The sequence below is a fragment of the Esox lucius genome, chromosome 12 (genome assembly GCF_011004845.1).
Source record: "Esox lucius isolate fEsoLuc1 chromosome 12, fEsoLuc1.pri, whole genome shotgun sequence".
Classification (NCBI taxonomy): Eukaryota; Metazoa; Chordata; class Actinopteri; order Esociformes; family Esocidae; genus Esox; species Esox lucius.
This window is the reverse complement of record NC_047580.1, coordinates 29,449,304-29,469,774: the sequence shown is the minus strand read 5'-3', so window position 1 is coordinate 29,469,774 and position 20,471 is coordinate 29,449,304. Positions and strand designations below refer to the sequence as shown.

Genomic DNA, 20,471 nt, shown 5'->3' with positions numbered 1-20,471 from the left:
TGAGGGATGTGTTCAGTTCAACGTTCTGTCAAGTCATTATTTGTAGATCAGCCTGTCAGTCACAATTTCACCGTAACACATTGTGGTTTTGAACTTTGTTTCAGTTTTGCTCGAATGGAGCAATTACACTCACCTAAAGGATTATTAGGAACACCTGTTCAATTTCTCGTTAATGCAATTATCTAATCAACCAATCACATGGCAGTTGCTTCAATGCATTTAGGGGGTGTGGTCCTGGTCAAGACAATCTCCTGAACTCCAAACTGAATGTCAGAATGGGAAAGAAAGGTGATTTAAGCAATTTTGATTGTGGCATGGTTGTTGGTGCCAGACGGGCTGGTCTGAGTAGATCTCCTCAGTTACTGGGATTTTCACGCACAACCATTTCTAGGGTTTACAAAGAATGGTGTGAACATTCTGCTGATTGTCTTCTTCAGTTTTGGGGATTTTACCCTTAAGTCTAAAAACTGTTTTAGAAGGATGGCAGGGAAATTCATTTGACATTTGTTATGCAAATGTTATTATTTTACCCGGTAGGTTGTCTAAGAACATATTTCCATTTACAGCATCATACTGGGAGAAATTAGGGATATTTGCCCTGATCGGGGACATAATGACACATTTTCACCTTGCCCGTTTGGGATTTGATCCAACAACCTTCCAGTTACTTGTCAGACGCTCTAATGGCTAGGCCGCCGCTAATTTGTTTTACTGTACCTGCTCTTTTCACATAGTAGGCGTTCACTACTGGATAAAAGGTTCTAGGTTCTGCCCACTCAATTTCACTTGCCTCAATATTACGTTTGCTATAAACCAAAATATGGTGTTTTCAGAAAACATCCTGGAACGTTCATGAACAGACATCGAAGTGAGGCTTGAAGCAATGATTGACCTATTTGAAGGACGGTGGTCATGTTGACAGTATTCCCAAACCCGACACCCAGCCACTCTGAACTGGTCATTCAATTCAACATCTTTTTTGTTTGACTGAATATCGACTGAATATTTTACAGTGTGTGTTTGTATGTGTGTGTGTGTGTGTGTGGGGGTCCTTGTCTGGGCCTGCTTGGATCGTGCTTGTGTGTGTATCGGTGTGTATGTGCGTGTGTGGGTATGTGTCCGTGTGTCTGTACCTGTGTGCCGTACAGTCCATTGGACACAGCTTGACACTGCAGGGGATTCTGGGCGTGTGCAGACTGGGCCGACTGGTCAGTGAAGGACACAAGGACATGAGCAGGAGAGACTGTTGTCTGGGGGTTCCTGCTAACCAGAGGAGACTGCAGACACACACACACACCAAAACAGTCAATACAGACAGCTGATCGCAAACAGATTTTTATTATTGCATCTTTTTATATGTTTTTTTGCATCATGAAGGTAGTTTTTATAATCTAGTCTATGGTGTGGATGGTGTGGTCTTTATAATCTAGTCTATGGTGTGGATGGTGTGGTCTTTATAATCTAGTCTACGGTGTGGATGGTGTGGTCTTTTTTAATCTAGTCTACGGTGTGGATGGTGTGGTCTTTATAATCTAGTCTACGGTGTGGATGGTGTAGTCTTTATAATCTAGTCTACGGTTTTGGATGGTGCAGTCTTTATAATCTAGTCTACGGTGTGGATGGTGTGGTCTTTATAATCTAGTCTACGGTGTGGATGGTGTGGTCTTTATAATCTAGTCTACGGTGTGGATGGTGTGGTCTTTATATAATCTAGTCTACGGTGTGGATGGTGTGGTCTTTATAATCTAGTCTACGGTGTGGATGGTATGGTCTTTATAATCTAGTCTACGGTGTGGATGGTGTGGTCTTTATAATCTAGTCTACGGTGTGGATGGTGTGGTATTTATAATCTAGTCTACGGTGTGGATGGTGTAGTCTTTATAATCTAGTCTACGGTGTGGATGGTATGGTCTTTATAATCTAGTCTACGGTGTGGATGATGTGGTCTTTATAATCTAGTCTACGGTGTGGATGGTGTGGTCTTTATAATCTAGTCTACGGTTAAAATGTGAACACGATCAGGCTTTCCCGTGAGTGGCTGCAGGTCACAGTGTGTGTGAATAGTATGTGTGCCCTCACCTCCTGAGGTGTGTGCGTATCCGTGGCGTCCTGGGAGCCACTGCCCTGACCCCCCTGGCTGGGCAGATAGAGGGCGGGCAGGGAGGTGTTGTAGGACTGCAGGCAGGGCAGACGCTGGCGGTCGATGGAGGCTGAAGAGTGAGGCCGCAGGGGCCCCGTGGCGGCTGACAGAGGGGCTCTCATGGTCCGGCCCAGGCTGTTGGACTTGCTGGTGCTCTCCTTCCGCTGGTACTCGATGGGCGATTGGAGGGCTGCGTGGATCAGTGATTCACACAAGGTTTGTTATGGTCGTAATATGGGTATTGGTACACTGTGGTTTCATTGCCTGTGTAAGTCAACTTGGTTCTGGACTACTTTGGGTGACATTGCTGCACTGTGTCCTCGTTGCATTAGTGGCTCTGGGGAAGAGAGAGGCGCAATCTGAAAGGCCAAACGTTATACGTGTGACTCGTAAAGGTTACTTGTGTTGCGTTTTACGATCAGTCTCAGCCAAAGCTGAAAGGCCAGAATGTGAGTCAAAGTAGGGTCGTTTTTAGTTTTACGTTTCAGGATTTTTATCTCAGAATGAATTCAGTTATGGTTTCGAGGATTATACTGTTAAAATCTAGCAGTATTTCAAGCACAGTGTTTTTATACTGTCACCAGTGGTCCTTATCAGTAGCAATTTGCTGTTCCAAGAGGCCAAAGAGGCCCCAGTTGGGACTACTGAAAATGACATGTGCTTGGCTGCATTTAATTCAACCGTAACTTGCTTCCCTTTGATAAAAGAGGAAACTGCGCTTGTCTTCATTCCTCGTAGATTTGCTGACCGTCATGATTCTGCTAGGTGATTACACATTTCTTTCCAGGCCTATTTGATTAAGGAGGTGAATTCCAGACAGGAAACCTTCTGAATGGACAGAGAGAATTAGCAAAGCTTTATCGCCCGCCAATTATTCAGACGATCAAAAACACCAAGTTTGGGAGAAATCCGGACCTCGAGTGAGTGTTCACAGTGTAGGCTTTTTCTGTTTGCATCTCCGGGGCAACGGCATCGGGTCACAGCAGCACAGTGTTGGACGCAAACATGTTAAAGGCAGGCTGTGGTGTTTTTCCATTGGCATGCATCTACCATCCTACCGTTGAGGAAGTTCCTCTGGGTCTCCAGGATCTGTCCCACATCACTGACCCAGGCGCTGCGGACCTCTGGGGAGGCGGCCTGAAGAACGTAGCGCACCACACTCCCGTCAGTCCCCCTCGACGTCAGCACCAGGCGGCTCGCGTCTTCCTCCACTGGGGGCTCTACACCAAGGCAGCTCACCTGGAACACGCCGCACGAACATTCAGCGCAACATCCAGTTCCCCTGAGCTACAACACGGCTGACGGCGGGGAACCGAAGGAAGGCAGCCCAGTGTGCAGGTGACTAAACACCTCCTCAACTACAACTGAACAGGGAACAGAAGCAGGCACTGTCATGTCAGACCGCAGGGCGGTCATGTTACGCTACCATCCAAAAGTTTGGGGTCACTAAGAAATGCCCCTTGGTTGCGAAAGTAAAGGAAAAAAAGAATATTTGTCCATTAAAGTAACGTCAGATTGATCAGAAATACAGTGTAGACCACAGGTGTCAAACCGGTTCCACGGAGGGCCGAGTGTCTGCAGGTTTTCGCTCTCACCTTGTACCTGATTGATTAATTAGTTCACTAATTGGTTAATTTCTACCCCCACCTGGTTGTTCAGGTCTGACCTGGGAACCAATTTAAAGGAAAACCCAAAGACCTGCAGACACTCGGCCCTCCGTGGAACCGGTTTGACACCCCTGGTGTAGACAGTGTTAATGTTGTAAATGACTATTGTAGCTGGAAATGGCCGATTTATCATGGAATATCTATGTAGGCATACAGAGGCCCATTATCAGCAACCATCAGTCCTGTGTTCCAGTCCTGTGTTGGGTTTGCTCGTCCAAGTTGATCATTCTAAAAGGCTATGTGATCATTAGAAAACCCTATTGAAAAACCCTTCTGAAAACGGTTGCGCTTATTAGAGATGCAATAAAACTGACCTTCTTTACTAGTTGAGTATCTGGAGCATCAACAATTGTGTTTTCGATTACAGGCTCAAAATGGACAGAAACAAATAACTCAGTCTATTCTTGTTCTGAGAAATAAAGGTTTTTTCATGTGAGAAATTGCCAAGAAACGTGCGCTACTCCCCTCACAGAACAGCGAAAACTGGATCTCAAATCGTACACGCAAAACACCTCAGTCTCAGTGTCAACAGTGAAGAGGTGACTCCGACTCCAGTTCTTCCTCTGTCCAGTGTCTGTGTTCTTTTGCCCATCTTGATCTTTTCTTTTTCCTGGCCAGTCTGAGACATGGCTCTTTCTTTGCAACTCAGTGACCCCAAACATTTGATTAGTGTACCGTTCACACAGTGTTCGATTTCTTTGATTTTATTGACTCCCTCACACAAGAGCAACACATTTAAGTATCTTAATTCATAAATAGGAGAGACCTTGATGCTGCTCTTGAAGGTATATCCAGGAAGTGAGAATCCCTTCTTCTTGTCGATGGGCTCGCTGAAAATTACAAGCTGTTCAAACAGGAAGACCCGCCTCTCTTTTGCCCGGGACAGGAAGCCGCTATCCTGTTCGATCACAGTAAAGGTGTCTTGCTGGAGCAGCTTTCCTTGCGCTGTGATTTTACCCTGGTGAGGAAAGGGCAGGACCACAGCACTTAATGGGTCAACTCCCTGAACTGACAAGAACAGAACAATCTGTGGTTGTGCATTTAAGCAAGTCACTTAACCCTAAATCGTCACATAAGTCACTTTGTATAATGGAGTGCCTGAACGTACAAAGCATCCTTGTTTATTACGTGGCTTACTGATAGCAAGCAGCACCGCTGTGCAAACCTCGGCTCCAGCCCCTGAGACATGATGTGTTCCAGAACCAGCAGCTTTGATTCAATTGGTCACCCAATCACCAAGCCCTTTGTTAGCTAAATAAACAGAGCTTGTCCTGGAGTGCGTCACGTGAACGCGTAAACAGACTTGAGTTCGGCATTGCCTTACCTCAAATCCCTGCAGTCGTCCCACATTCATCATGTCATTACATCGCTTGGGCACAAAGCACATCACCTCCACTGCTCTCTGCCACGGCGGAGGAGAGAAAGACAGTTCCTTAAAGTGAGGCACCTTTAAACTCAGCAAATTAAAACCGACAGCACGCAACCTTACACAGGCCCCAGTCAGCAGGTTATTGATACCAGAAGCAGAGTAGAGACAGTGTAATTATTACGGCATGAGCTGCGTCAGAACAGTCCCCACCTCCAAGTCTTCAGTGTCCATCCCAGCCTTGGTGTAGTACTTCAGGAAGTCCTGTTCACAGAAACACAGAATGGGGGTCAGAACCACCCCACATATACTAGTCAGTGTTGTGTAAATTATCAAGGACCTCTGGCAGACGTTTATTATTTTCTCAGGTCAGTTCGAAGACAGGGAGACACTGGGTTGGCACTTAAGGTTTAACGACTACGTTCATCATAAAGATAATCATCTTTTATGAGCATTTGGTCGTTAAGTTTAGACCTCAGCGCAGGTTTGATCTTTTCGCATCCGCCTCCGCTAACTGTGATGTTCCTGTGTGTGTGATTTAAGTGTGTCCGTGTGTGTTTACTGCTGGCCCTGGCTCTCGGGCAGACTGCGGTGAGGCCAACAGCAGCTCAGCAGGCACTGGGGGAAATGGATGTGTGGTTGGTTGGGTGGGTGGGTGGGGAGATTTGGGTGGCTTTGGGGAGGGAGGGTGGGTGGGTGGTTCGTTGTTTGGGTAGATAGGCAGGTGGGTGGTTCCTTGGTTGATAGGTTGGATGGATGGGTGGGAATGGGTCACCTTGAGCAGTAGCTGGTACTTCATGATCCTTTGGACTGGTTTGATCAGCAGGTCGTTGAGCTGTAGCCTGTGACCCAGCTGTAGTCTTAGTTCCTGGTAGGGCAACACACTCATTCTCATAACCAACATGAAACATCTACCAACATGAAACATCTACCAACATGAAACATCTACCAACATGAAACAAAACCATCTACCAACATGTAACAAAATCATCTACCAATATGAAACAAAACCATCTATCAAAATGAAACAATACGATCTACCAACATGTAATAAAAGCCATATATCAACATGAAACTAAACCATCTACCAACATGAAACAACACCATATACCAACATGTAACAAAACCATCTATCAACATGTAACAAAACCATCTATCAACGTGAAACAAAACCATCTATCAACATGAAACAAAATCATATATCACCATGAAACAAAACCATATATCAACATGTAACAAAACCATCTATCAACATAAAACAAAACCATCTATCAACATGTAGGTAACATGCAGGACATCCCTAAATTATACATAATATAACAAATCAACCAAAATGGAAACATCAGATTACGTTATACTACCACCACCTCCCTTAAAGATGATATTGGCGCAACAAAATCAATAAAATTGCCACAAGCAACCATCCACATTTCAGTTCTACTACTACCCAAAACTAAGGAATCCAATACGATATATTTATTATTTATTATTAATATTAATGCAATGACATAACTGAATGTGACATACATTACTACATTACCACAACCATTGATCAATGTGACATATTTAATTATTTTAACATTATACCACAGACTATGAAATGGGACACTTTCAATTCCTACAAAAGCAAAATCCTCCAAAACCACAATAACGAGGAGAGTTTCAGAAAGACCAGTGATGTACTGTATGCTAAGTGTAGGTTTGCCTTGAGACACTCACCTCAAAGTAGGTCTCGATGTACTCTGAGACGATGTGCTCTGACTTGGGTTTGTTTTGGCAATACACCACGTACATATGGAGACGCCTCTCCTGTAATCCAAACAACAGACAGACACTCAGCATCTAAAGAAATGCATTCTGGAGTTTTTCTGTTTTATTGGACAGGAAAATGACTGCCGCCAAAACTCCCTGGCCACTCTGGGCCACAGACACTATTACATCCACTGCTGTCCACTGCACTATCCTGTGCTGTAATCATATCGAACTTTATATTTAAGATACATGCAAACAGAACTGTACAGAACACATGCATGCAGTGCAGAACAGTATATTAAAGATAACGTTAGACACAAAGGCCAATTAGCACAATCGGACTCAGTCTAATTGTTACTCTGCCACTAATTGGGCAAAAGATCAAATTTGGACCACCTCACTGTGAGTGTTTCATCCCAATTGGGGTTTACAAAATGGAAGTCGACAAAAGTTTACACATAATGGAAGTGACCTTATTACACAAAACGTAACTCGTCCATTTAGCACAGGTTAGCTTTGTCTGTTTGACTGCCAAAAATATGTCCGGAATCTACAAAGATCACCGTGCAACATCTCTCTGAGCCAATATCCATGAAAGGAAGGAACAGAACAAAGAAACAATGATTTGTCTTTAAGCAACACTTTGAAGCTGCCTCTCTCCTCTCTTTTTTCCCCACATGTCACACACTCCTTTCTTCTCAGTACCTCCTCTCTTTCTGTTCTCTCTATCCTTCCTCTCTCTTCACTTTATCACCCACTCTTTCTTTGCCTGGCTATTCCTCCGGATCTGGTCTAATGTGACTAAATGACCTTTTGCAAAATACTAGCTACAGCGATATCTGTAAAGCTTGGTCAAAATCTTAGTCTTAGAGCCATTGAAATATACTGTTATATTAGTGGGGAATAGGCATAGGATAATTTCAATATGTTGCACAGAGTAATTGTTGAAATGTATGCTTAGGACAGAATTGCTATATTGGGAGACTGGGAGTGATAATATCTATGTGTGTGTATGTGTGTGTTTGTGTGTGTGTGTGTGAGAGAGAGAGAGAGAGATAGAGAGCTTACATTTGCAGTAACAGAGTTGTACTGGATGTATGAACGCAGCAGTTTATGTATATATGACCCACTGTGCAATCCTCCACATAATCAGACTTTTATCGCATCAGTTTTCTACCCAGGAAATGGCCTGGAGCTCTTCAGCTCTGTCTGTACACCTGACTAGAGCAGCCTACAACAAAGCAGGATGACTGGGCACGTCACACGCACACAATAATAAGGTTATTGTGGATTGTCTGATTCAAATGCCTTTTGACTTTGAGATCTGACATGAAGTTTATACTTCTAAGATTCATTCCTTTTAGGTGTAGCAAAATGTCTTCCTTCTCACTCAGCTGGCGCTACTGATCAAATGCACAGCTAGAACACCAATTTACATATTTTAAACACATAAAACAGGTGCCTAATATTTTATTTTAACCTGCATACACTTAATTGGATTGTAACATAACACTGACTCAGAAGCGTAGCGTAAGGTGGTCCGAAAAATTACAGTAACGTGTGTGTTTACCCGAAAATGGTGCATGTTTACATTAACTTCTTTGTTCACAGTAACATGTACTCTTTGTGTTCACAGTAACATGTACTTACAGTAACATGTGGGTTCACAGTAGCGTGTGCATGTTGTCAGTAACGTGTATGTGTTCACACTAACGTGTGTGTTCACAGTAGCGTGTGCATGTTGTCAGTAACGTGTATGTGTTCACACTAACGTGTGTTCACAGTAGCGTGTGCATGTTGTCAGTAACGTGTATGTGTTCACACTAACGTGTGTGTTCACAGTAGCGTGTGCATGTTGTCAGTAACGTGTATGTGTTCACAGTAACGTGTGTGTTCACAGTAACACGCATGTGTTCACAGTAACACGCATGTGTTGACAGTAACGTGTGTGTTCACAGTAACATGTGTGTTTACAGCAATGTGTGTGCGTTCACAGTAGTTTGTGTGAGTGTTCACAGTAACATGTGTGTGTTTACAGCAATGTGTGTGCGTTCACAGTAGTATGTGTGTGTGTTCACAGTAACATGTGTGTGTTTACAGCAATGTGTGTGCGTTCACAGTAGCTTATGTGTGTGTTCACAGTAACATATGCATGTGTTTGTATCCAGGCTCTCCTTGGCTCTTTGCTTTACTCTGCTCCACTCTGTTTATAGTACGCTCGTTTTCACAGTTTGACACCATGCTTAGATTTAGTTACAAGCTGCGTTTATTTGCCCAAAGCCTTTTTAATTTGATCATACAGGGGGGACTAAGTCTTATTGCCTTTTTTAAAGGCCACAGAGGGAAAGAGGGAAAAGGCAAGGAGTAGAGGACGGGAGAAAGATTGGAGGAGCGAGGGAGAGGAAGGAGGGGAAGGATGAAAGAGAGAGGCGGAAATTGAATTCATTAACTCAATCTGTTTTACTCAGAACCGGTCAAATTAAATGACCCAACATACTGTAACTACTCTGTCACCAATTATCTAATTAACATTAATCTAATTATCTGGATGGAATACTGAACATCCCGTCCCACATCTGACGCTGCTTATTCACTTGTATTCCTGTGTCAGAAATAGACACACTATAGGACTGTACTAGACCTAAGAGTAGGCCTGTATCTGTCTGTTCTGTTCAGTGTCCTCTGTCCAAGAGGACACTGGGTAGAAACAGGTCGACATTGAGAGTTAAAGGAAAACGGCCTCCACATCAAAGAATCGGGCCAAGTGTTTATTATTCTTAAGTCTTATTTATGTGCCATTATAATGCCTGTTTCTTGAGACTGTTTTTCTCCGCGTGCTTCCGGACCGTTGAGTCCAGCCACAAGCACACACACACACACACTTCCTGACGGACCGGTCCAGTCCTGTCTCGTCTGGAGGCCAGCCAGCCTGTCTGTAGCTAGGAAAACACAGGCCAGTCTGAGGCCCTGCTATCAATAACAAGGAGTTGGAGGGGAAACGCTGGTGTGAGTGTGCAAGTGTGAGTGTGCATGTATGGGTGTGCATGTGTGAGTGTGCCTGTATGGGTGTGCATGAGTGAGTGTGCATGTATGGGTGTGCATGAGTGAGTGTGCATGTATGGGTGTGCATGTGTGAGTGTGCATGTATGGGTGTGCATGTATGGGTGTGCATGTATGGGTGTGCATGTGTGGGTGTGCAAGTATGGGTGTGTATGAGTAAGTGTGCCTCTGAGAGCTGCTATCTGCAACAGGGAGGTGGAGAGGTGTATAGCGGCCAATAGAAATGAGTACATAGAGCATGGGACATTGGAGAATAAACAGAAGTTCTTTGTGTGTTCTCCCTTACAGATATTTACCTTAACTCACAACAGGCGGACACAGGAAACAGCTACTTACCGTCCACTGCCTGTGGCACACTCGTTGCTTGCATCGGTGTGTGCGTGTGAGCGTGTGTGTGTGGACTCACATGCTTTATGAAAAGTTGGGCCAGTCTCTCCGGTTCTGCTACACATTTCTCCAGCTCGCCCAGGAAGTAGCTAGAGAGAGAAAGAGAGAGAGAGAGAGAGAGAGAGAGAGAGAAGTTAGGAACCCAGTCAGGCGCACACATATACAAACATACTTACACACATACGAACACATACTTACACACATATACACACATACTTACACACATATACACACATACTTACACACATATACACACATACTTACACACATATACTATGACACATATACACACATACATACAAAGGGCCGGTTCGAGGTATAAGCAAGATAAGCGGTTATTTAGGGCCCCCGAATGCTAGGGAGCACTAGGGGAGGGCTACAGCTGGCCCTGTATACAGAAACAGACACTGTATCTTTGCTACTCACTCTTTATGCCAGTCATACATTTGGTGAATGTTTCCAAAAACAATCTTGTCTTTTCCCTTCATGTCGTCCGGGACACCCTTAGCGTTCATAGTGGCCATGTAGCCCTGCAGAGCAGAAACACACCCAGATGAACATCACAAACATTCATCATTTAGTTTTCAGTGTGGTCATTTAGCCCAGGGGAGCATTTACAGTGGAATCGAACCCAAAATCTTGCAGTTGCAAGTGATAAAACCAACTGAGGAACACAGGACAGACAGAAACATGTTGGTCCCCTAAACTGGGGGAACTATGTACAGGGCTGTAATTCCGACACAGCTTTATCAACAGTTTATCAATGTAAATACCCTAAAATTATAGCTGACAGTCTGTAACGTAACCTTATATTTCAAATCAAACGTGCTGGACTGAAGAAAGAAAAGAGAAAGAGAGAAAAGAAGAAAACTTTTCACTTTCCATCTACATGGACAGTGAAAAGTGTTTCCCTCTTATTGTAATAAAAGCAGCGCCGCCAAATGTGATGGCTTGTTGTTGACTCTCTGTTGTGCACTTGTGCAATTGGGCTGTACGCTGCTGGCTATACTCAGACCTCATTCAGGGGGGTTGCGGGTAGGGCCACAGTGTCGGTGACCCCCCCGTCTCAGTTCCAAGGCGTTACGCTGCTATATTATTATGCTGGGGGCTATGAGGAATGCACTTCTAACTTTTCTCAGTTTCCTCCAGTTTAAAATTTTAGGAGGAGATGAGGTCCTGGTCCACACCTGCGGATTACCTGGTTTGGGGGGCCCGTTGCTGTCTCTGTCCTTGTCCACCTGGTCATACTTCTGATCTAGACTCAAATCAAATAGCCTCTGGATTTAGCCCAGAGAAATGTATTAATTATTCCAATTGGACTCTTAATATCTCACCCGGCACAGCCAGAAGAGGATTGGTCACCCCTCTGAGCCTGGGTCCTCTCTAAGTTTCTTCCTAAAATTCGGCCTTCTTAGGGAGTTTTTCCTAGCCACTGAAATTCAACACTACTGTTGTTTGCTCCTTGGGGTTTAAGGCCAGGTGTCTCTGTAAAGCACTTTGTGACAGCTGCCGTTGTAAAAAAGGGCTTTATAAATACATTTTATTGATTGATTGATGCACTGCCTCAGAAAAACAGAATATCTTTTATGAAATACAAAATTTTTATTCCAAGCTGAGCACAGTTTACAATACCATGAGCATCAGAGCAGAGCAACAACATCCTGCACCCGACGTTAGGAGGATCAAAGCAGCAAACGCTTTCTTCTGCCACTGTTGACATCACTGTCATTGGATATGGGCACAATTAATATGGCACTATACTCTCACCTCCACTATGAGACCCAGGTCTTCCACGTACAGTTTCTCCGTCTCGATGAGTTCCTTCAGTACGTACCTGGTGGGAGAGACGGGGACACACCGCAGTCATCAATAAAAGGTTTTACACCGTTTTAATTGGCCGTTCTTACATCCACTGGTGGACATTTAAATGAATTACATCTAGGCGCACCCAGTGATTCCTCAAGAATGTAAGTGAAATGCTTAACGAGCTCAGTTCTGCAGTCATTCCCCATCAAAGGTCAAAAATATACGGCAGGTGCTTTTCAGGATCCTTACCACGTCCCGTTGTTGCGCATGCGCTGCAATTCAGCAGCAGGTTTGTGGGCTTTACCGAGTTCGAGAGCTAATTTACATTTTAATGAAGTAGTTGACCCTTCTGTGGCATAGGAAGTTTAGATTACACATTCCTTTGACATTTAAAATGATCGCATAACTATTCAATTTGATGTCGAGAGGGATAGTGTAATTAATGAAAAATCACTACCTTCTGATGTTTATAGTTGGCGATGTCGTCTCTTTTAGCTTAAGAGCTCGGAGTAGTGATAAGGTATGTTCGCAAGAGCTATCAGATGATCTAAATGTAACGCTATCCTATCAGATTATCTAAATGTAACGTTAGCCTATCAGATTATCTAAATGTAACGTTAGCCTATCAGATTATCTAAATGTAACGTTAGCCTATCAGATTATCTAAATGTAACGTTAGCCTATCAGATTATCTAAATGTAACGTTAGCCTATCAGATGATCTAAATGTAACGTTAGCCTATCAGATGATCTAAATGTAACGTTAGCCTATCAGATTATCTAAATGTAACGTTATCCTATCAGATTATCTAAATGTAACGTTAGCCTATCAGATTATCTAAATGTAACGTTAGCCTATCAGATGATCTAAATGTAACGTTAGCCTATCAGATGATCTAAATGTAACGTTAGCCTATCAGATGATCTAAATGTAACGTTATCCTATCAGATGATCTAAATGTAACGTTAGCCTATCAGATTATCTAAATGTAACGTTATCCTATCAGATGATCTAACATTTGTTGCCTTGAGGTTTATTACTCACAAACTGACCACTCCACAACCTTCCCTTCTGTGACATTCTCAGTACCATGTGGAGAGGTCTGTGGTTGGTAAAAATGCTTGCATCAAAGTCAGATTTATATATGGGAATATAAATATATATATATGCCAGCCTCAAATGGGCACACATTTCATGTCTTCTGACTAATGAAACAGCTCAGCTCAGTTCAGTGAAAGGTCAATACAATTGATGTGACAGTAAAACCCAAAGTTTTCCTATTCCAAATCCTATTACAGTTGATTTAAGATCATTCCAATGTTCAAAGCTGGTGACAGCTGCTGTGTTGTGTTTTACTGTGCTGTGCTGTGTTTTGTTTTACTGTGCTGTGATGTGTTTTGTTTTACTGTGCTGTGTTGTGTTTTGTTTTACTGTGCTGTGTTTTGTTTTACTGTGCTGTGTTGTGTTTTCCTGAGCTGTGTTTTACTGGGTTGTGCTGCATTGTGTTTTGTTGTGTTTTGCTGTGTTGTGCTATGTGTTTCACTGTGCTGTGTTGTGTTTCACTGTGCTGTGTTGTGTTCTTTGTTTAACTGGGTTGTGTGGTGCAGGTAAACCTCTTACATGCTCTTTTCCAAAGCACTCCGCCTCTCCTCCTCACTGTCGGCCACCACTGATGATTGGCTGGAGGTGTCGTCCATCACCACTGAGTCACTGCCATGTGGACAGACATTGGTGGACTGAGTATCCTGGTCAGGCAGAGGAGACAGGAAACGGGGTTATGACATCATCTTTTGTCCGTTGGCATTGTCAATATAGTGGATAAGACAGAAGCAAACTGAAGGACAGAGGGAAAAAAGTGAGGGGAGTGGAAGGTGATAGCGAGAGAGGTACAGAGTGGTAGAGGGGAAGGGAAAGTGAAGGGAAAGAGAGAGCGAGGCAGGGAGGTAAAGTGAAAGACAGCGAGGGAGGTAAAGTGATAGAGAGAACAAGGGAAGTAAAGTGATAGAGCAAGCCAGAGAGATAAAGTGATAGAGAGCGAGGGAGGTAAAGCGATGGAGGTAAAGCGATGGAGGTAAAGCGATTGAGAGCGAGGGAGGTAAAGCGTTGGAGAGCGAGGGAGGTAAAGCGATGGAGAGCGAGGGAGGTAAAGCAATGGAGAGCGAGGGAGGTAAAGCGAGGAATGGGTGGATAATGATGCCAGTTGCCAAGGTGACCAGGGAGGGAAGGGTCTCCAGCAGACAGACTCTGAGGGGAGTGACAGTCTGATAAGCTCAGGGTTCTGATTGGCACGAGCAGGGTGTGGTGAACACGCCGTGAACGCCGAGGAGAAGAGAATGAGACAGTGAAGCGAAAGGCACGCGGTAGGTAGACACAGAGAGGGGCAGACGGAACTATTGGAGACACTGAAATATTGGAGCCGTAATTGCATGTGGTCTGGAGCCTAATGCACTGCCTGTTGGCCTGAACAGAGGAGAGAGATGTCTAGCAGCGGAAGAAGGAGATGACAGACATCTGGGGGGGTTTTTTTGGTGATGAATCTTTATTACTTTCTCTTCTCTTCTGTTTGTATTTTTATTTATTTTTATTAAAAGGGGAGAAAAAAATAACATAGCCAGTAGCCCTTGCAGTTCTTTCTGGCTTCGCTCAGTAAAGAATATTAGACACAAAAAGGTAATGGATGAGTAAGAGGATTGTGTTATAGAGAACTATGTATCATTTTAATTGGACATCTTTGGTGTTAATACCCAGTGGGGCTAAATAGTTGTGTGTCACTGGTGGAAGAATACTGAACATTGTGTCATACTTCCACATCCAATCCGCACACAATGAGTCAGAAGGCATTGTGGGCTAACCCACCTGATCAACTGACTGGATGAGGCATGGATGAGTGCTGTTTCACAGGCCACTTTACTGGAACTCTCATGAATACCTAAGATCATCCCAATCTAAACGGTCGTCAACAAATCACTCAGTATCCACTAAAAGTGGGACCATAAACCACAAATGATCATAATGACCTCTCAATCAGTCACGTTCACTTTATAAAGCACTTTTCACAACAGCAGTTGTGTCACAAAGTGCTTTTACAGATACCCAGCCTAAAGCCCAAAGAGCAAGCAACAACTGCATTGATGCACAGTGGCTAGGAAAGACTCCCTAGTGAGTCAGAACTTAGGAAGAAACCTAGAGAGGAACAAGATTCTGAGGGTTGGCCGGTCCTCTTCTGGCTGTACCTCTAAATGATCACTTGTCAAAGAAATATTTTGTGAATAGTTGTAAGTAGTCTACACCAATGAGACATTAGGTATGTCTGCTAATATGGCCGCTTGCTTTTGGATTTCTACAGCATTTGAACTAGAGGTGTAAGAATACGACAAGGACCCATGGAGTGGTACTCTACACAGAGCGTAGTTCTAATTCCAAAAAGTCAGTAGTCAGGCAGGCAAAGGTCGATACACAGGAGGGCAGAATGGCGGAGGCACAAATCTGCGTTCATGGTGAACGGGAAGTGAGCTGCGTTCATGGTGAACGAGAAGTGAGCTGCGTTCTGGAGGCATAGAATGTGAAGGTGAACTGTGTGTCAGTCTCACAAGAGGTTGTATTTCAGAGGGTATCTTAGACTGTATCTAGTAGCTTAGATGTAATTCACTGGTCATTTGGGTGGAAGGGGTAAATTATCTCTAGTCTTTACTCTTCTTTTCTCATTACAGAATGATCTCGAGGAGCATCTATTATTGCAAGTAAGGAGGAAAATACCTTAATTAATCAGACTACTGTATAATTCATGATTTTAGCATGAAGGGAGAATTACAAATTAGAATAAATCGTTAGTGATCAAGTGTACAGAAATGAAAAAAAAAAGGATCACAAAAAAAGTCAAATATAAAACGCGATCAAGGGGTACGTTAATGTTCCAGACATGTTCCAGACATGTTCTAAATGATCAGTTTAACTATCGCTACCGTCACAATGTATTTTTCCATATAACCCAGCTCTAATCTACACTCACTGTCGCTCGCTGGTCTTGTGTAGTGAAGTCGGTCTGTCTGTGAGAGCAAGCGAACCATGTTCATGTGTACATGTAGGAACCCACAAAGGTAGTAAAACCCAACACGTAAGGTTTTTTGGCAGATCCTCCGCTAGGGAAATTGCCTCTCTGGCTCATGGGTTAGGTTAAGGGAAAAACATTGTGTTAGATTTGGGGTTACTTTGCAAGATTCTGTTGACAGGGTATGCAAGGCAAAAAGAAAAGTAGCATTCACTACTGCAGTCAAGTCCCGTTTGGATGTGTCTCTCGAATGTCCTGGAGGTCCGGGTTGACCCAGATTCACTACTAATCATTTTGGGGACTTCAGGGACGTTAAACGTCCTTTCCAGGCACAAACAACAACACATTTATTACAGTCTAATTTTGGGGGAAAAAATTTATCCTGATGTTTTGGGGAAAAAAGGAATCCCCTTCTATTGACTTATGATGAAATTGGCAAACACATTTCTACTCAGACGAGATCAGTGAGGATGTAATTTTGTTTCATTGGGAACTTGATGGGGCACGAAGGGGGACAGGGGTGTATTTGTATATGGGGGAGGGTTGGGGGGAGGAAATGTTTTATGTGTTTTCTTTTCTTTTGTTCCGCTCTTTTAGTTTTGTATTTTTATTTTGAATATTTTCTGTAAACAAATCATTCTTCAATTTTGGTCTGTAAATTGCCTGGAGCTACCCGAGTGTGTTTAATCACAAAGTAATTCAAGGTTTAGTAATTAACAGATAGGATAGCAGTTGGGTGTTAGAATCAGGTTAAGGCAGTGTTGATGTCTCATTAGTTTATTTCCTCATTTGGTCTTTCTTTCCTACTCTAAGGCAAAAAACGAAATCCATCAACATTCACTACTGCAGTACAGTTTACCAACTGCCTCTCCCTCTCTGTTTGCCATAAATAATGATACAATTTAGTTAGCCTGACTCCCAAATGGCTTGACTGATTCAAAACATGAATCCAGGATTGTTTGTACACTGACCAACATATAATAAACACTTCATCACAACTGGGCCTCTAGGAATGTCAGGACAGGAAGAGGGTTTAACAGAATGGCCATGGGTTTTAGAAGTGGAAGTTCCTAGAATTTGTATTGTAGTAGTTAATCATTATTATTAATTGGTTAATGTTGTAATTGTAATGGTAGTGAAGGAGAATAAGTAGTTAGTGTTATTTTTATGTTTATTTTATTTCCATATGTACATCCCAGTTTCCAAAAAAGTTTGGACGCTGCATAAAATGCAAATAAAAATAGAATGCAATGATTTGAATGCAAATCACTTATCCCTATATATAATAAAAAATAATACAAAGACAACATATCAAATGTGGAAACTGAGAAATGTTATTGTTTTTGGAAAAATACATGCCCATTTTGAATTTGATGCCAGCAATTTTGTTTCAAAAGAGTTGGGACATGTTACATCACCCCTTCTTTTAACAATACTCTGTAAGCATTTGGGAACTGTGTAAACCAATTGCTGTAGTTGTGAAAGTGAAATGTTTTCCAGTTCTTGCTTGATATAGGCTTGCAACTGCTCTACAGTTCAGGGTCTCCTTTGCTTTCTATGTGGCTTTATTTTATTTTATAGGGGACAGGTCTGGACTGGAGGCAGGCCAGTTTAGCACCCAGACTCTAATGTTGCCATAATGTTGTTAAATGTGCAGAATGTGTTTTGGCATTGTCTTGCTGAAATAAGCAAGGCGTTCCCTGAAAAGGTGTTGTCTGGATGTTGCTCCAAAACCTGTATATATTGCTCAGCTTAAATGGGGCCTTCACAGATGTGCAAATCACCTATGCCATGTACACTAATGCACCCCCATACCATCACGGATGCTGGCTTTTGAACTGTGCATTGATAACAGAGAAGGCACTGGCGTTTCTGGGTCTTGTTTATGTATGGTCTCTTCTTTGCATTGTAGAGTTTTAACTTGCGTTTGTGGATGCAGCAACATACTGTGTTCACGAACAGTGGTTATCAGAAGTGTTCCTGAGCCCATGCAGTGATGTCCACTACAGAATTGTGTCTTAATGCAGTGCCGTCTGAGGGCCCAAAGATCACGGCCATCCAATATTGGTTTTTACCCTGGTCCCATGCGTATAGAGTTCTCCAGATTCTCTGAATCTTTTAATGATATTGCGCAATGTAGATTTTAAAATCCCAAAATTTAGCAATTTTACACTTTACAATTTTACATCAAATTCAAAGTGAGCAAAGTGAGTTTTGTTCCAAGAAACAATACAATTTCTCAGTTTTGAGAGATCGTAGGGAATGAGAAACTTAACACAACGCATAAGTGCTGACTAATGAATAACGCTTAACAACGGACTGTAGATAAGACGTGGTGGCAGTTACTGATAGGCCCCACACACCCTGTCCACACCCCCACACACACCCTGTCCACACCCCCACACACACCCTGTCCACACCTCCTGCTAGGAACTGTCCATGTGACGGTCATAGATTCTATCGGGAGACCGTGAACATGCCATTCGAGTGTATCATGTAGGATAAACCTTCCACGGTCTAAACCTGGGATAATAGACAGTGTAATAGTTGACTAAAATCGCTGACCTCCTCCTTTGTTTATTGGCATAATATACTGTTTTAACTTTGCAATGACTGGAGGACATGTAAGAACTATGGAAAATCAACATCTTTGAGAAAAGGTTCTCCACGGACCTCCGGTTTTATCCCGCGTCTTCCGGTTTTTATGATTTTGTTTATGTTCCAGAAGCGGACAGAATCTTAACAGTTTTGACATTTGAATTGAATTGTATACAGGGTTTAAATGATTAGCACATCAGTGCACTCTGTTTTTCATTTTACACAGCGTCCCAACGTTTTTAGAAACTGGGTTGTAGGTTAAAGGGGTGGAGGTGTGGAAAACGATGGGGGGATAGGTTGTGAGAGGCGTTATGGAGAGTGGGTCAATGGAGAGAGAGAGAATATAAAGAGTGAGCGGCGTTATGGAGAGAGTGAGAATATAAAGAGTGAGAGGGGATAGAAAGTGAGAGGGGATAGAGAGAGAGAATATAAAGAGTGAGAGGGGATAGAAAGTGAGAGGGGATAGAGAGAGAGAATATAAAGAGTGAGAGGGGATAGAAAGTGAGAGGGGATAGAGAGAGAGAATATAAAGAGTGAGAGTGGATAGAGAGAGTGGGTTAATGGAGAGAGAGAGAATATAAAGAGTGAGCGGCGTTATGGAGAGAGTGAGAATATAAAGAGTGAGAGGGGATAGAAAGTGAGAGGGGATAGAGAGAGATAATATAAAGAGTGGGAGGGGATAGAGAGAGTGGGTTAATGGAGAGAGAGAAAATATAAAGAGTGAGCGGCGTTATGGAGAGAGTGGGTTAATGGAGAGAGAGAGAATATAAAGAATGAGAGTTGATAGAGAGAGAGAGTGGGATCAAAAGGGCGATAGAGGACAAAGGGGATAGAGAGAGGAGAGATAGATAAAGAGAGAGAGAGAGAGATGGATGGATCGAGAGCGGATGATATAGTTGGTGATAAAGCGAGGGAATGTGATAGAGAGGGAGACAGAGAGGAAAAGCAGCCTGACAGAAGCTGTGACCCAAAGACAACTGACCTACATACTTTAATCCCCTTCTTTCTCTTTATTTGTCTTTCTCAAAAAAAATTTGCTTTCTAACTTGTTCTCCTTTATGACTCAATTTCTCCCCATTTCTCTCCCTCATTTCCCCTCTCTCTCTTCCTCCCTCTTGCTCTCTCCCTCTGCCTGTGTGTAATCCTGTTGTCAAAGGCGTGTTACTACTATTACAGACTTATCCCCATTGGCAGAACCGGGGGAATGGCAGACATGCGTGATGCTCCTGGGGATGTCTGGGGTCATCTTCAGAAGAACACAGACCAAATAAAACCGAACGCAAAACACGTTGCAGGGCCGCGTTATGCCACAGACAACGAAACGCCTGTGTTGTTTAAATATATACGGTCCCTTGTTTCGCTCAGTTTCAAAGCCTTTCATCAGCACTGACCACGACCCCGGGAAGAGTCGTGTGGAGATGGAGCACAGTCTGTGCTGTCTCTGCAATGTGTCGGTAGGATCCACCCCACCCCCCCCCCCCACCCCACACACACACACACAACCTAGTCTTCGGTTACGAAGGCCCTCCATTACCATTCAAACATAAAACCCCTGTTTGAAGTGGAAATGAAACAGCCCGGCCGTGGCGCAGGCTTCATCATTCCCAGGCACGGGAGTCTTCTTCTGTTACGTTTCTCTATCAGCTG

The 20,471-nt window shown here is 43.2% G+C and overlaps 1 protein-coding gene across 7 annotated transcripts in view; it reads right to left on the bottom strand.

The window, feature by feature from the left end:
• The window catches only part of arhgef25a (Rho guanine nucleotide exchange factor (GEF) 25a), a 74,033-nt gene that overhangs the window by 3,374 nt on the left and 50,188 nt on the right, over positions 1–20,471 (bottom strand). For all 7 annotated transcript variants that reach the window (XM_020051721.2, XM_010875118.3, XM_034296180.1 and 4 more), the window contains 12 exons: positions 13,799–13,923; positions 12,140–12,206; positions 10,799–10,902; positions 10,392–10,461; positions 6,893–6,982; positions 5,949–6,041; positions 5,387–5,437; positions 5,132–5,209; positions 4,574–4,765; positions 3,199–3,379; positions 2,080–2,330; positions 1,134–1,277 (listed from right to left, as the gene is read on the bottom strand). In XM_020051721.2, coding sequence (XP_019907280.2) covers positions 1,134–1,277; positions 2,080–2,330; positions 3,199–3,379; positions 4,574–4,765; positions 5,132–5,209; positions 5,387–5,437; positions 5,949–6,041; positions 6,893–6,982; positions 10,392–10,461; positions 10,799–10,902; positions 12,140–12,206; positions 13,799–13,923 — 1,446 coding nt within the window. The remainder of the gene's footprint in view (positions 1–1,133; positions 1,278–2,079; positions 2,331–3,198; positions 3,380–4,573; positions 4,766–5,131; positions 5,210–5,386; positions 5,438–5,948; positions 6,042–6,892; positions 6,983–10,391; positions 10,462–10,798; positions 10,903–12,139; positions 12,207–13,798; positions 13,924–20,471) is intronic.